General features: G+C 40.2%; 3 protein-coding genes and 3 non-coding genes across 6 annotated transcripts; 5 read left to right on the top strand and 1 right to left on the bottom strand.

The window, feature by feature from the left end:
• Positions 1–492: 492 nt before the first annotated feature.
• Positions 493–595, bottom strand: SJAG_16074. Its single transcript has one exon. It is a non-coding gene; the product is annotated as a tRNA-Leu (tRNA).
• A 579-nt stretch (positions 596–1,174) lies between these two features.
• Positions 1,175–1,267, top strand: SJAG_16073. The gene has a single exon. It is a non-coding gene; the product is annotated as a tRNA-Ser (tRNA).
• Positions 1,268–1,272: 5 nt separating this feature from the next.
• SJAG_16072 lies at positions 1,273–1,344 on the top strand. Its single transcript has one exon. It is a non-coding gene; the product is annotated as a tRNA-Met (tRNA).
• Positions 1,345–2,465: 1,121 nt separating this feature from the next.
• Positions 2,466–3,228, top strand: SJAG_00384 (60S ribosomal protein L19). Its single transcript, XM_002171631.2, has one exon. It carries the CDS (start codon positions 2,500–2,502, stop codon positions 3,076–3,078), a length of 579 nt encoding a protein of 192 aa, XP_002171667.1. The 5' UTR covers positions 2,466–2,499; the 3' UTR covers positions 3,079–3,228.
• A 96-nt stretch (positions 3,229–3,324) lies between these two features.
• On the top strand, positions 3,325–4,479 carry SJAG_05185 (actin-like protein Arp10; the record flags this gene model as incomplete). Its single annotated transcript, XM_002171632.1, has 1 exon — positions 3,325–4,479. The coding sequence occupies one exon, from the start codon at positions 3,325–3,327 to the stop codon at positions 4,477–4,479; it is 1,155 nt and encodes a 384-aa protein (XP_002171668.1).
• A 170-nt stretch (positions 4,480–4,649) lies between these two features.
• On the top strand, positions 4,650–12,469 carry SJAG_05186 (U3 snoRNP protein Utp20; the record flags this gene model as incomplete). Its single annotated transcript, XM_002171633.2, has 4 exons — positions 4,650–4,691; positions 4,730–4,816; positions 4,872–5,672; positions 5,741–12,469. 4 exons carry the CDS (start codon positions 4,650–4,652, stop codon positions 12,245–12,247), a joined length of 7,437 nt encoding a protein of 2,478 aa, XP_002171669.2. The 3' UTR covers positions 12,248–12,469.
• Positions 12,470–12,757: the final 288 nt, after the last annotated feature.

Below are 12,757 nucleotides of genomic sequence, written 5' to 3'. Positions count from 1 at the left end.
CAACATAATCAGTCTATGGTATACATAACAGTTCAATGGATACTATTTTTATGATATGATTACTATAAAAGCAATTTATAGTCTAAAATGGTTCAATATGTTGTATATTTTGATACTGAAGGCCGGTAATTGTTTAATCGAAAGAGCCGAAACCTTATTCGCATCAATATAGAGTTTATCGTCGACAGATTACGAATGAATTCGGACCTTGCAATGCATAAACTGTATGCAGATACGCAAGGATCGCTGATATTCGATACTTATACATGAGTCTCTCGAACTTTTAAATGATCATTGATTTTCTGTCATAAAACAAAGAAAGGCAACAGTCATCATGGAAACATTCCTTCTACTTAAACGATTCATCGTTATTTATTTAAGCCGACAAATACTGTTCTAGAGAGGTGTTATCATTGTTGCAAGTTAAGTTAGTTGAAATTGTAGTTACCGTTACGAAACCGAAACGACAAAAATGAACAACAAGAACAATAATGCAGCGAGCGAGGTTCGAACTCGCGCGTTTATCAACAGCAGAGTTCCATTAACCTTTCAGTCAACTTAAATCTGCCCCCTTAGACCACTCGGGCATCGCTGCTTAGGACATTCTGTCGCGGTTCGAGGCCAAATATGTTTAGTTCGATCGAGGATTCTTGTTCTTAGGCTTTAAACAAGAAATAACTTATTCCCTTAACATTGCAATAAGCTTCGGTTAATAAAACCTAAATGCTATGTCTGTTAATTTGTGAAATTAAACTATATTAATTTAATAAGCTGTGCAAATGGATAAGCGATAACCTTGAGTTGCTTCGTCATAGCAATGAATGCTAACAAATGCTTAGTCATTAAGAAACCAATTAGCTGAATGGTCAATTTATTTCCAAAGTTTAAAAGTATTTGGAGTCAATGACATAAGTCAGTTTGCTCCATGATAAGGGTTTGTTACCACTTTCAAAAATATGCTCGTTACTTGAGCCAAGTCACCACTGATATAATTCTTTGGAGTGTTATCACTACTCGTGTGAGTGGGCAATTTCTTCGACTTCATTGCACGGTGTTTATAAATGAAAACGCGGTACGCGTTTACCGTTAAGACGGAATGAACAAAGTAAAACCGTTGCACATCCTTAACGTTTTCACCCTACATATTGTACTGTTTTCAAGAATTTTCAAGAAAGTCACTATGTCCGAGCGGTTAAGGAGTTAGACTTGAATTCGTTCAGGCATCTAATGGGCTATGCCCGCGCAGGTTCAAGTCCTGCTGGTGACGGTCTGTGCGAGGTAGGAGAGTGGAACTCCGACGGGCTCATAACCCGTAGGTCCCAGGATCGAAACCTGGCCTCGCAACTATTTTTCTTTGAATATTGAACTTAGAGGCTAACGGTTGTTAAAAAGGTCTCTTAGTAGTGAGCTTGTTTCACATATGTTTGTTGTACAAGTCTCCATTGGAGGATTATTATGTTGCCGAACTTTTCGTTACAGTAAACTTTAAATGATATAATGCGGTAATTGCGAAAAATGAATTCTAATTTGCAGTCAATGCATTTTTTAACCTTTAAAACTTGACAAATTAAAACTTTTGAGACACGTAATTGGCTTATTGACTTTTTTATGCGATATTGCGATAAATTGACTTTTAACGCAACAAATTAGACGTGAACAATCACATATATACGTTAATTATAATAAAAAATAAATAAATAAATAAAAAAAAAATAAAAACGAACATACAGCCAATTTATAAAGTTTTAGAGTATACGGACTACTTTTACAAATTGATCTGAATTAGTATAGAAAGTGTTGTGGAAGTTTTATTTGTCATTACAAACGAGTGTCTAGCTATATGGGATAAATGAAAATACATTTAATGAATACGCTATTCGCTTATTATGTACAGCTCTCAGCAATTATCATCTTTAATGTTCATGTAATCTGTAGCGGCTTTAATCGAAAATTGGCTAACTTTTAATCATCCTTACAAGTAAATGAAGAATACCAATTGTCTAATTTTGTACTTGAAATAGGGAAATTGTTTAACTAAGCTGTTTGGGCTTCATAAGTGTAACTTCTTCTGAGACCCGAAAGCTACCAGCACTCAATCAAGCTTTATTAGAATAACCCAAGCTGAAAGTGGAAATTGCTTCTTGCTCTTGAACGTCATCTTTGCGATGCTTACCGATCAAAACCCTTTTTTTTAAAGGGTTCGATTGTCGTTACAACAAAGCACTAATATTCATAGAGAAAACGCCGTCAGAAAAACAATGAAACTAAATAAAATTTAACAAGAATAATGCGTTCCATCGAAAGCAACAGTTCTAGAGCGAAACGTATTTTTCTTGTCAACAATAACAACTGTTTATTAATCGCTAGATCATATTTAAAGTTTCGCTTAGTCGGCTTCCCCACAATACCCTACCCTAACTGTGACTGGGTTTTTAGTGAATCTTCTTCGTAGTGTGGAACCAAGTCAAAATTCTCCGTCCACCAAAAACAGCGCGAGAAATGGCAAATTTGGCGATGCAAAAGAGACTTGCTGCTTCCGTCTTGAAGTGCGGAAAGCGCAAGATTTGGATGGATCCTAATGAGATTAGTGAGATCAGCAATGCCAACAGTCGTCAGAACATCCGTAAGCTCGTTAAGGACGGTTTGGTTATTCGCAAGCCCAACTTGATGCACTCTCGCTTCCGTGTCCGTAAGACTCAAGCTGCCAAGCGTCTCGGTCGCCACACCGGTTACGGTAAGCGTAAGGGTACTGCTGAGGCTCGTATGCCCTCTTCTGTTGTCTGGATGCGTCGTCAACGTGTCTTGCGCCGTCTTCTTCGCAAGTACCGTGAGGCCGGAAAGATTGACAAGCATCTTTACCACACTCTCTACCTTGAGGCCAAGGGTAACACCTTCAAGCACAAGCGTGCCCTTATCGAGCACATCCAACGTGCCAAGGCTGAGGCCAACCGTACCAAGCTTCTTGAGCAACAACAAGAGGCTCGTCGTGCTCGTGCCAAGGCTGCCCGTCAACGCAAGCACAAGGCTGCCGAGGAGAAGCGTCTTCAACAAATTAACGGAGATGAGAATGCCCAATAAATTGCTTTTTCCTGAACTTAGTGCTTAATTGAGTTGTTTTAAGAAAGCTTCGTAGTTGTGTAATGATGCTTACATGCGTTGTCGAGTACTGCAGTCTGATAGAGAGCCTTGGTTTCGCTAGCGATGGGCGGTTTCACAATGTTCGCGTAGGCAAGTAATCCTTTGTTCATAAACAAAGAGCGGTGGGTAATGGAAGAGCTGGTATGAGTGCAATAGAAATAGTCTAGGAAGTACTCATAAAAGAGGATGGATCTAAAACAAACGAATTTGAGTGCCAACCACATTCAGTCGCGGGGCCGAAAAGTTTCAAATGTCGCCGCTACAGTACAATTAAGTGATGGTCCTGTAGTAATTGAAATCGCCGAGACATTTATTAACGTTGGGATTGCTGGCGAGTGTCTTCCTCGAGTGCAATGGACAATTGACTTGAGTAGTAATGAACTTACACAGACACTACTAAAGATCTACAGAGAATATCTTTTTCTTCAGCCTTCGTTTCGGCCGGTCATTCTGGTTGAGAGTGCTTTGAATTCGCTCCGCGTCAAGTATCATCTCACAGATGTACTGTTAAAGCAGTTACATATTCCTGATGTTTACTTTCTCTGTACACAATTATGCTCTATTGTTGCTGCTGAAGAAGTTACGGCGATTGTAATTGACGTCGGCTGGAAGGAAACTTGCATACTTGCGGTAACAGATTTTTTTCTTCATCCAAAGTTCATTCAAACAGTCCATGTTGGCTTAAAGGATGTGTTATTACGCTTTCGGTCACTTCTATATCAAAAAAACAAGAACGAAACCATGCTTGAAAATGTAAACCCAGTCCTACTTCTTCCAACACTACTTCAATACGGACAAGTCTTCCATCTACAAGAACGTCAACCATATCCTTTGTCACCTGAACAAGCACACAACTCATACTGTACACATACCGACGAGAACAGTGTATTAGACTACATTATTGATGGACAAAGGCATTCCTTGCAATTTTCGTCTGTAATGACTATGGCTGCCGTGGAACGTGTGTTTGAAGGATGGAATGCATTACACTTGGACATCCAAGAACAAAGTCTCCCATTGGTACTACATCATTTCATAAACAATCTTAGTGTAGATGTACGGTGTACGATTCAAAACCGTGTTCTATTTACCGGCATGCTCGCCAACGTTCCAGGATGGACTCGCCGCTTTGCTGAAGAGATGAAGGTTTTAGGAACAGAAATTCGTATACTATCTTCAAAGTTCCCAGCTCATCTTTCAGCTTGGATAGGCGCAAGTCTTGTCGGTCCCTTACAGCAAGTTATCTCAGGAACCTCTACTACTGAATCGCCTTTTCACCTTGACCGGCCTTCATTTTTGGCAGGCAGTCTCCCTCCGGACTGGCTCTCAAACTCTCGGTGATTTCGGTGATTAGTGTAGAGTTTACTCTGCTGGCTGTGTCCATTATTAATATCAAGACACCGAGAGTTCACCGAACTACACCGAACTCAAGCTGCCTGCCTTGCTTGGCGGCGTATTCAACAAAACTCTGCCTACGACGAACGGACTCGAGCTTTCTTCCTACAGAAAACATGAGTCAGCAGCGGCTGGAAACTCGTAAAAGAAACCATGTGGTATGTTGTACACCGATAATCTCCTTTCTAACATGTAGTTTCTACCGTTTTCCAAACGCGTTGAAAGCCTAAAAATTGATGTTGCCCACAAAATTAAACGTCCTGATGAGATTGCTGATGAATCTGTAAGTTAATTTAAGATACATTTTCGTACGATTACAGTCTAACACAACTGTATAGATATCTTCATTCACATTGGCTTGTCTACGTCGTTGGGAAGACTTGAACTTGTCAACCAATTTTGTTGAATTTTCAAGAGCTCTGACTCCCTTAGTACAATCCCTTCCACAAATTTTATTTCACCAAAAAGACATCTTTGAAGTTATAAAGGAATATGCGTTAAAGGGTAATGCACTCTCCGTCCAACCAATTCTCGAGATCCTCACCCAATTTGCTCGAGATTTGAGTGCTGACTTTGAGCCTTATATATACGAGACACTGTCGCTGCTGTCCTCTCTCGCTCAGAGCACGGAAATTGATGTAATTGACTGGGTTTTTCAGACAGAGGCATACATGTTTAAGTACATGAGAAAAATAATGGTACCTCAGATAACTGAAGTGTACGACAAGCTTTCCCCACTTTTTGGCAAGGAACACGAGAAACACTACATTATCCGTTTCTCCGCCGAAGCCCTGGCATTTTTGGCTCGGCTTTGTTCTGAGACTGAACGCTCAACCTTTGTCTCTCATGTAATTAAGGATTTGAGCTCCAATTATACCCCACAGTTTTTTGACGGCGTGGTTACTCTGTTTGTTCAAATTATTAAGGGAGTTGGAACCAGCATTCATTCAAAAGGTGTGCACTATTTCAAGCATTTGTTGGATCCTGAAGTCTATTGTATGCCACATGCTGCTGACGTTTGCGATGCCGTCCTAGTAGCTCTTATTCGTCACTCGAACCGCGATTCTTTCACACTTCTTCAGGATATTATCAGTGGTTGCATGCAAAAAAAGCCATCCATGTACGCTAGCCTCTTTTTTGTGTGCATCTCAGCATTTAAGGGAACCCGGATTAGCACTGGTCGGCGTTCTTCACAATTTTCTTCAAGTTGCTAGAAGAAATTCAACATGCTGCCTTAGACACAGAACATGCAAAAATTGTTTATGAGATTGCCGCTTCTCTAATCTTGAATCCGCAAATTTCGGATGTTCTTCCACATTGTAAAAAGCTTTTACAGAAACTTCAGACTCTGAACCCTCTTCTCTACCTGGCTTTTGCAAATTATCTGCGACTTCAAAATCATGAACGGTATCAATCTTTCGTTCGTTCCACTATTCCAAACGTTCTTTCACAGAACTTCACAAAACTTAACAAGGCCGTTGCAGCTTTTGTGCTGTATAACCCCTTTGACGTTTCGTTGGACTTCACATACATTAATTCCGCTGTCGAAAGGCTCAGAAATCCCGAAAAATCCTATCCGTTAACAGATGAAACCGACAATTATGAAGCACTTTACTCGTCAATTTGGTCTGACCTTCAGATTTTTCATTGCTCTAACATGCCCAAGCCTGAAAAGGTTGATCTGGTGATGAGGCTACTCGATTTCTTTTCCGGAAGCTCAAAAGTTTGCCATGATTTTGTAGCATTCCTTTACGAGATCGTGAGCATCGATCTTGTGAACGAATTGACCGAAGACCAACTGCAGACTATGATCGCGTTTGGCGTGACGCATCTTGACAGAATGTCTGACAGTTACTATTTCCTTGAGTCTTTCAACAGCTTGCTCATGTGTAGAAAGGTATCACTCGGTATTACTCTTGAGCAGGCATCAGAAACTCTACTTCCCAATTTACTTAAGGGCGGTGTCAATCTACGTGTAGCGTCTTTGAAGCTTCTTGCTACTATTTTCAAAACCTTAAACTCCAATGTTTCTCCATTTGAATCTATGAAACTGTGTTTACAGTTTGCTGAGTTACCACAAGATCTTTCTTCCGTGCGTGATGCTGCTCTACAGCTTCGTAACTTGGCTACGAGATTTGGACAGGTTTCTAATGAACACATAAAATACGCAATTATATACTTTCTTACGGGAAGTATGTTGACGAAGTTCACTCCCTTATGGAAACACCTCTCTTCTACACTCTCTCAGATTCTCCCGCAAAAGCCCAACGAAAAGTACGGTCAAGTTTTATTAAGTTGGTTAAGTCAAAATCAACCTCCTCAGTCTAACTTGTCTGATGTCGAACTTAACATCCTCAACGAACTGGATGAAGACCGTTCTGTTCGCGTTTTGACTGAGCTGCCCAACTGCAATTGCTTGGTTCTGAATAAAAACAGACAGGTTTTTCATGATGTTTTCCTAAACTTCAAAGATTCAGCCAGATTTCTCTACAAAAATTTTCTTAAAAAAGTGTTTCAGGATTTCAGTAATCTTCCAAGCTATCGTTCTCAAGCACTTCGTGTGATGCTTGATTCGCCCCATGTTATTCGTCCCTTACTCGAGAAACTGGACGAGTATTTATTTGACATTCGGTTTGAATACGATATTAACACAAACTGGTTGCGTCAGGATGTTTACTTGATTTTAGAAGTCTACACGAAATTCAAGGATCAGTCCTCTTCGAAGAACGCTAACAACCGAAGAGACTTTTTCAGCTGGCTTTTAACTACAAATGACGCTAAAGTCCAGAAACTGTCTCTTCAGAACATTTTATCTTGGAATGAAGAAGCTCTAGTCACCTATTCTGAAAATCTCGAACGCCTTCTCGATGATAAAACATTCAGAGACGAGCTCACGACGTTTTTGTTTGTTGATGAGGATGCTTCAATCATCCAGGACAAGCATCGTTCTCTTTTAATGCCCGTTGTTATATCTATCCTTTTCGGTAAAATGACAGCTAGAGGTTATGGCGGACAGAAAAATCAGTCTGCTCGGAGAGCTACTGTTCTCGCGACAATAGGAAATCTTCGGACGGATGACCTCGGCAGCCTCATCCAGTTGATGCTGAGACCTTACACGCATCTTCAATTAAATCTGCACTCAGTTAGCGACTTAACAACCGCATTAGGGAAAGCACCTGTGTCTGCGCGAAGACAGATAGGTTTTCTTACAATGTTGATTGGAATTTCCTCCCAATTATCATCTAAATTGGAACCATTTGCCGAGCAGCTTGCAGATGCTTCGCTCTACAGTCTTGCATTTGCTGAAAACCATTTGCAAACTGAGCCTGCAGACTCATATGAAGCTAAAAACTTACATACTGTCAAGCATCATGCATCAGAAGCCATTTTTAACCTGATGCAGAAATGCACAAATACTAATTGGGATTCTCGCATCGTCTTGTTTTATACCTACTTTGTCGAACCCCGTCTTAATGTATTTGCCGCCGAGAATGCACAGGCAGTGTCACGTTTGTTACGTTTAATTACTCTGTGGACGGAAAGCTTTAAATACCTTTCGGTATTCATAAAATTTGGTCATAAGCTGATCCCTGTTTTGCTTAATGTGGTTACAAATCCCTCTGTTAAGCCTTCTGTGGTGCTTCATGTCATGAACACTTATGGTAATATACTGCTGTTTTTGGAAGGCGAAAACGAAGAAATGGAAGACGAAGCACACGTTGCTGTGAAGGCTGATATTCGTTCCAAAATTATCGAACCAACCGTCGTTCCCCTGTTTGAACGAATCACTCACATCCTGGAACAACCAATCTTTAGTGATGATTCTTCAGTGTTGACGACTGTTATTCAGCTACTGTTCAGAATTTCTCCCTTTGTCTCTACGGCTGTTGAAAGTACTAAACTCTTAGATCTCATCGTTCCATTCTTAAGGAAACCCAAAAACATTGCCTCTAATGCGGCTAAAGACGGAATTCTTGGTGTCGTATCCAAGTTTATTCCAAACAATAGCGCTTGGGTAGAGAATTCTTACTCAACCAATGGCCATTTCAATCTTTTGATGAGTCTCTTTTCTCTTCTTTCGTCTGTACAGTCTCGTTCAACATTACAGGATATACTCTCTACATATTCTAACAAGTTTCCTGAGCTAAACATCGCTTACGTTTACGTTAAGGAAACCAATGCAATGTCAACTCGCCGTCTTGATGAGCCGGATTTTGGCCGCCGTCTTTCTGCTTACAACTCTTTCAATGAAACACAATATTTGGATGTGCGGGCACTCAGCTGGTTACCAATCGTATACAATGCTCTATACTATGTCCAAGACGAAGAAGAATTGGCTATAAGAACTAGTGCTTCAATGTCACTGAAAAGGTTTATCGACGGAACCGCTAAGCACGGCTTCAAGGATGAAGTCGCTTTTATCACCAAACAATATATGTTGCCACGACTTGCAGCAGGATTGAAGGTTAAAAGTGAATTAATTCGTCAAGAATATGTTTCTATTCTTGATCATATGATAAAGTTCTTGCCAGATTTTACGGATATTTCTGATATGAAGGTACTCCAGTTCGCAGGAGATGAGGAAGCAAACTTCTTTAACAATATTCTTCACATCCAAGTCCATAGACGTCAGAGAGCAATTAAAAGACTGAGTACAACTGCTCTGCAGGGAAACCTCAAAAGCAACAATATCGCTAGAATATTCATCCCATTGCTGGAACATTTCTGTTTCGGTGAGGGCACAGCAAAGGTCAATCAATCCATTATTGATGAATCTATACTTGCAATTGGTGATCTTGCCAAAGGACTTGTCTGGACTCAGTACTTTGCTCTTCTAAAACGCTATATGAAACTTTTAAAGGACAGCAATGTCGATCAAAAAATTGCTGTTCGTATGCTCAGTATCGTCATAAGTGCAATTCGCACTAAAGAAGAAGCAATCGCTAGCTACACTTCAGAAGAGTCTGAGCAAAATGAAGCAGAAGTAAAGCCCGCCAACAGCTGCCAGTTACGTTCTTCACTTCCTGCTATTGATAAGTTTGTTTCCGTCGTGGCCACAGATATTCTTCCCTCGCTCTTGCTTTATTTACACATTAGAGAGGAATCCACTGTATCCTTAAGAGTTCCTATTGCTCTAAGTATTGTCCAACTCTTATCAGTTATGCCGAAAGATGAAGTCGTTCTACGACTTCCCCCTGTTTTGACTGATATTTGTCATATACTGAGGAGTCGTTCCCAAGACTCTCGGGACGAAACTCGTAAAGTTCTTTCTGCCATTGCGTTGTATCTCGGTCCTTCTTATTTTTCTTTTATTCTTAAGGAATTAAAAGGCTCTTTGCAGAGAGGATATCAACTTCATGTTTTAGGTTATACAGTTCACTCACTTTTACTTAGTGTGGAACCATACTTTCCTTATGGCTCATTGGATTACTGTTTGCCCATGTTGGCGGACATCTTTGTGAATGAGATTTTCGGTGAAGTTGGTCTTGAAAAAGATGCCGAGGATTATCGCTCAAATGTTAAGGAGATCAAAGGCAACAAAAGTTATGATTCGTACGAAGCTATCACTCGGCTTGTAAGTTTTCCAGTACTACCGGTTCTTATAAAACCATTGAAGAATATTCTTGGAGAAACAACGCTTCCAAAATCATTAAGAAAAGTGGATGAAGTTCTACGGCGCATTTCTCTCGGCCTGATGGACAACAAAAATAGCAATAGCCGTGAGTCCTTGGTTTTCTGCTTTAACATTTTTGATTATGTTAAACAAGAATGTGATACCATTTCTAAACGCGCTCAAATTGATGATCGGTTTAGACGTAATCACTTTCCTCAAAACTCCAGTAAGCTTATTCGTTTCGCTATAGACAGTCTACGTGGTATTGTTTCAAGGAATCGCGAATTAATGACAGAGGGCAATTTGTCTCCGTTCATTCCACTTGTCGGTGATGCATTACTGGGCTCTTCGGAGGACGCATTTATTGCATCTCTCAGATTTTTAACGTTGGTTCTTCCATTGAATATGCAATCTGTTCGCAATGGTAGCAAGGTCTTCATTTCTCAAGCGGTTAAGTTTGTCCGTGAATCTTCAGCCACTAATACTGAACTTTGTCAAGCAAGTCTTAAGTTCCTTGCAAACATCATTCTCGACCCTGAGGTCGAGATTAAGGAGTCCGTTTTAAGTTACTTACTTGAAAGAATTGCGGTTGATATTGAAGAACCGGATAGACAAGGTGTTATGTTCTCTTTGATTCGTTCGAGTTTATCGAGAAAGGTGAAGACACCCGAGATGTACAAAATTATGGATAAAATTCGTGACATGATGGTCACAAATCAAACAAAAACTACGCGACAAGTTGCTCGCAATCTGTACTTTACTTTCCTTCTTGACTTTCCTCAAGGCAAAATCAGATTGACCAAACAGTTCTCCTTCATTTTAAAGAACTTAGAGTACAAGTATCCACCTGGACGAGAATCTGTTATGGAACTACTGCACTCTATCTTAAACGGTTTTAGCGACAGCGTGCTCCTTGAATTTTTGCATAGTATATTTATGGCTTTAGTCATGGTACTTGTTAATGACGATGATGCACATTGTCGTGAAATGGCGGCAATACTTATAAAATCTGTTTTTACGAGAGCAGACACGGAACGTTTCAGTCAGATTAGTGACTGTATCAAGCAATGGGCTATTACTCATAAAGGTGAGCAGTCTCATCAACTTCAGTCTATGAGTTTGCAGTTACTTGGTTTAGTTTTTGAAACCTTTGGTTTTGAAAAGGATGATCTTGTCACGTTTTTCTTGCAAAAATTAAACGAAGTTTCCGAGAATGCTGCCGCCGACCTTAACAACACCGAAGAACATTGGGAAACAGTTTACTTCTGTCTGCAGGCTTGGATGAAACTTGTCGTGAAGGATGCAGATGAGGCTTGTTCCGAGCAGTATCTCGCAATTTGGAAGCATGTGCGCTCATTTTTGTTGTACAAACATGCGTGGGTTCGTCTTTCCGTTAGTAGACTCTACGGACACCTTTTCGCTCGTTGCTCTGAAGGAAGCCTTGCCAAGGTACCGCTTTTGGTTGCAGATCTTCAATTAGACTTGCAAACTGTCGTTCAAATTAGCAATGCTTTCCAGCTTCAATTACGAAGTTCTATGCTTACTGAAGAGCTTGGTGTCCAAACCACAAAGAATCTTGTGTTTATTATGAGATATTTAGCAAACATTGTTGAAGAACACCAGGAACCCCTTGAAGAGATGTTTGCACATATGGCCAAGTCATTGAAACATGAAAAGATTGAGGCTGCCACCATAAATAAACGATTCATGACGCAGTGGTTTGTTATTGCAGTGCATGCATTGGACAAATCGGTCTTATTGAAACTTTTGAAGCCTATTGTGTCGGTTTTCTACCGCTATACTGAGTTAAACGAAGCCGAAATAAAAGCTCAACAGGACCTTGTTGATATGACTTCCGAGGCAATGAGTGTTTTGCAAAATAAGGTCGGAACAACAGCTTATGCGAACGCGTATAATGCCGTTCGCCAAGAAGCTTTGGAGACACGCCGTGCGCGGAAAGAGAAGCGTGCCATTGAGCTGGTCGCTGATCCTGAAGCCGCCTCGCGTAAGAAGCTTAAGCACAATTTTAAGAAAAAAGAAAGTCGCAAGCGTAAGGCTGCTCATCAAAAGGCTCTAAATGCCATCTATAAAAGACACTAGAAGTTGGTGCATCAAAATAATGCTGGTTTTTGTTTCTTCATTTTGATTATTAAAAGTCTGCTTTCTATAGACAACGGATGATTTGGAATTTTTGGAAATTGAGTTAGGTTATTACAGTTTTATGTTTTTAAATATCGTGTATAATAGAGATCATATTCATTCTGTCGTCAAAGACTTCGGTACTCCCGTACACGGTGATTGCTACTTTCATGATTTACACACTTTTTTCGTTTACAATGTCAAAGCAGTGTGATTGATGAGTAAGGATTTAATTTGCTATGATCTGTCTAACAGTAGTTTCATAACACTTGCTTGTCTCACAAAATACCGGCTAGAATCAAGAAAAGCGGTTCCTGGTAAACTTATTATAAACACCTGTTTAATTGAATAGAATTCTGCTGCGCCCGTTTACACTTGTTATATACTCGCAACGGACAATTCCTAGAGTTTAATAAATTAGATGAAACCTGATTTCCTAATGGTCTTCGAAAACCAGTTAACAGACTTGGA

Source organism: Schizosaccharomyces japonicus, assembly GCF_000149845.2.
Source record: "Schizosaccharomyces japonicus yFS275 unplaced genomic scaffold supercont5.1, whole genome shotgun sequence".
NCBI lineage: Eukaryota > Fungi > Ascomycota > Schizosaccharomycetes > Schizosaccharomycetales > Schizosaccharomycetaceae > Schizosaccharomyces > Schizosaccharomyces japonicus.
This window is presented reverse-complemented; position numbering and strand designations above follow the sequence as displayed.

Coding starts and splice junctions, on each gene's coding strand:
- SJAG_00384 (XM_002171631.2), top strand. CDS start 2,500: ATGGCAAATTTGGCGATGCAAAAGAGACTTGCTGCTTCCGTCTTGAAG.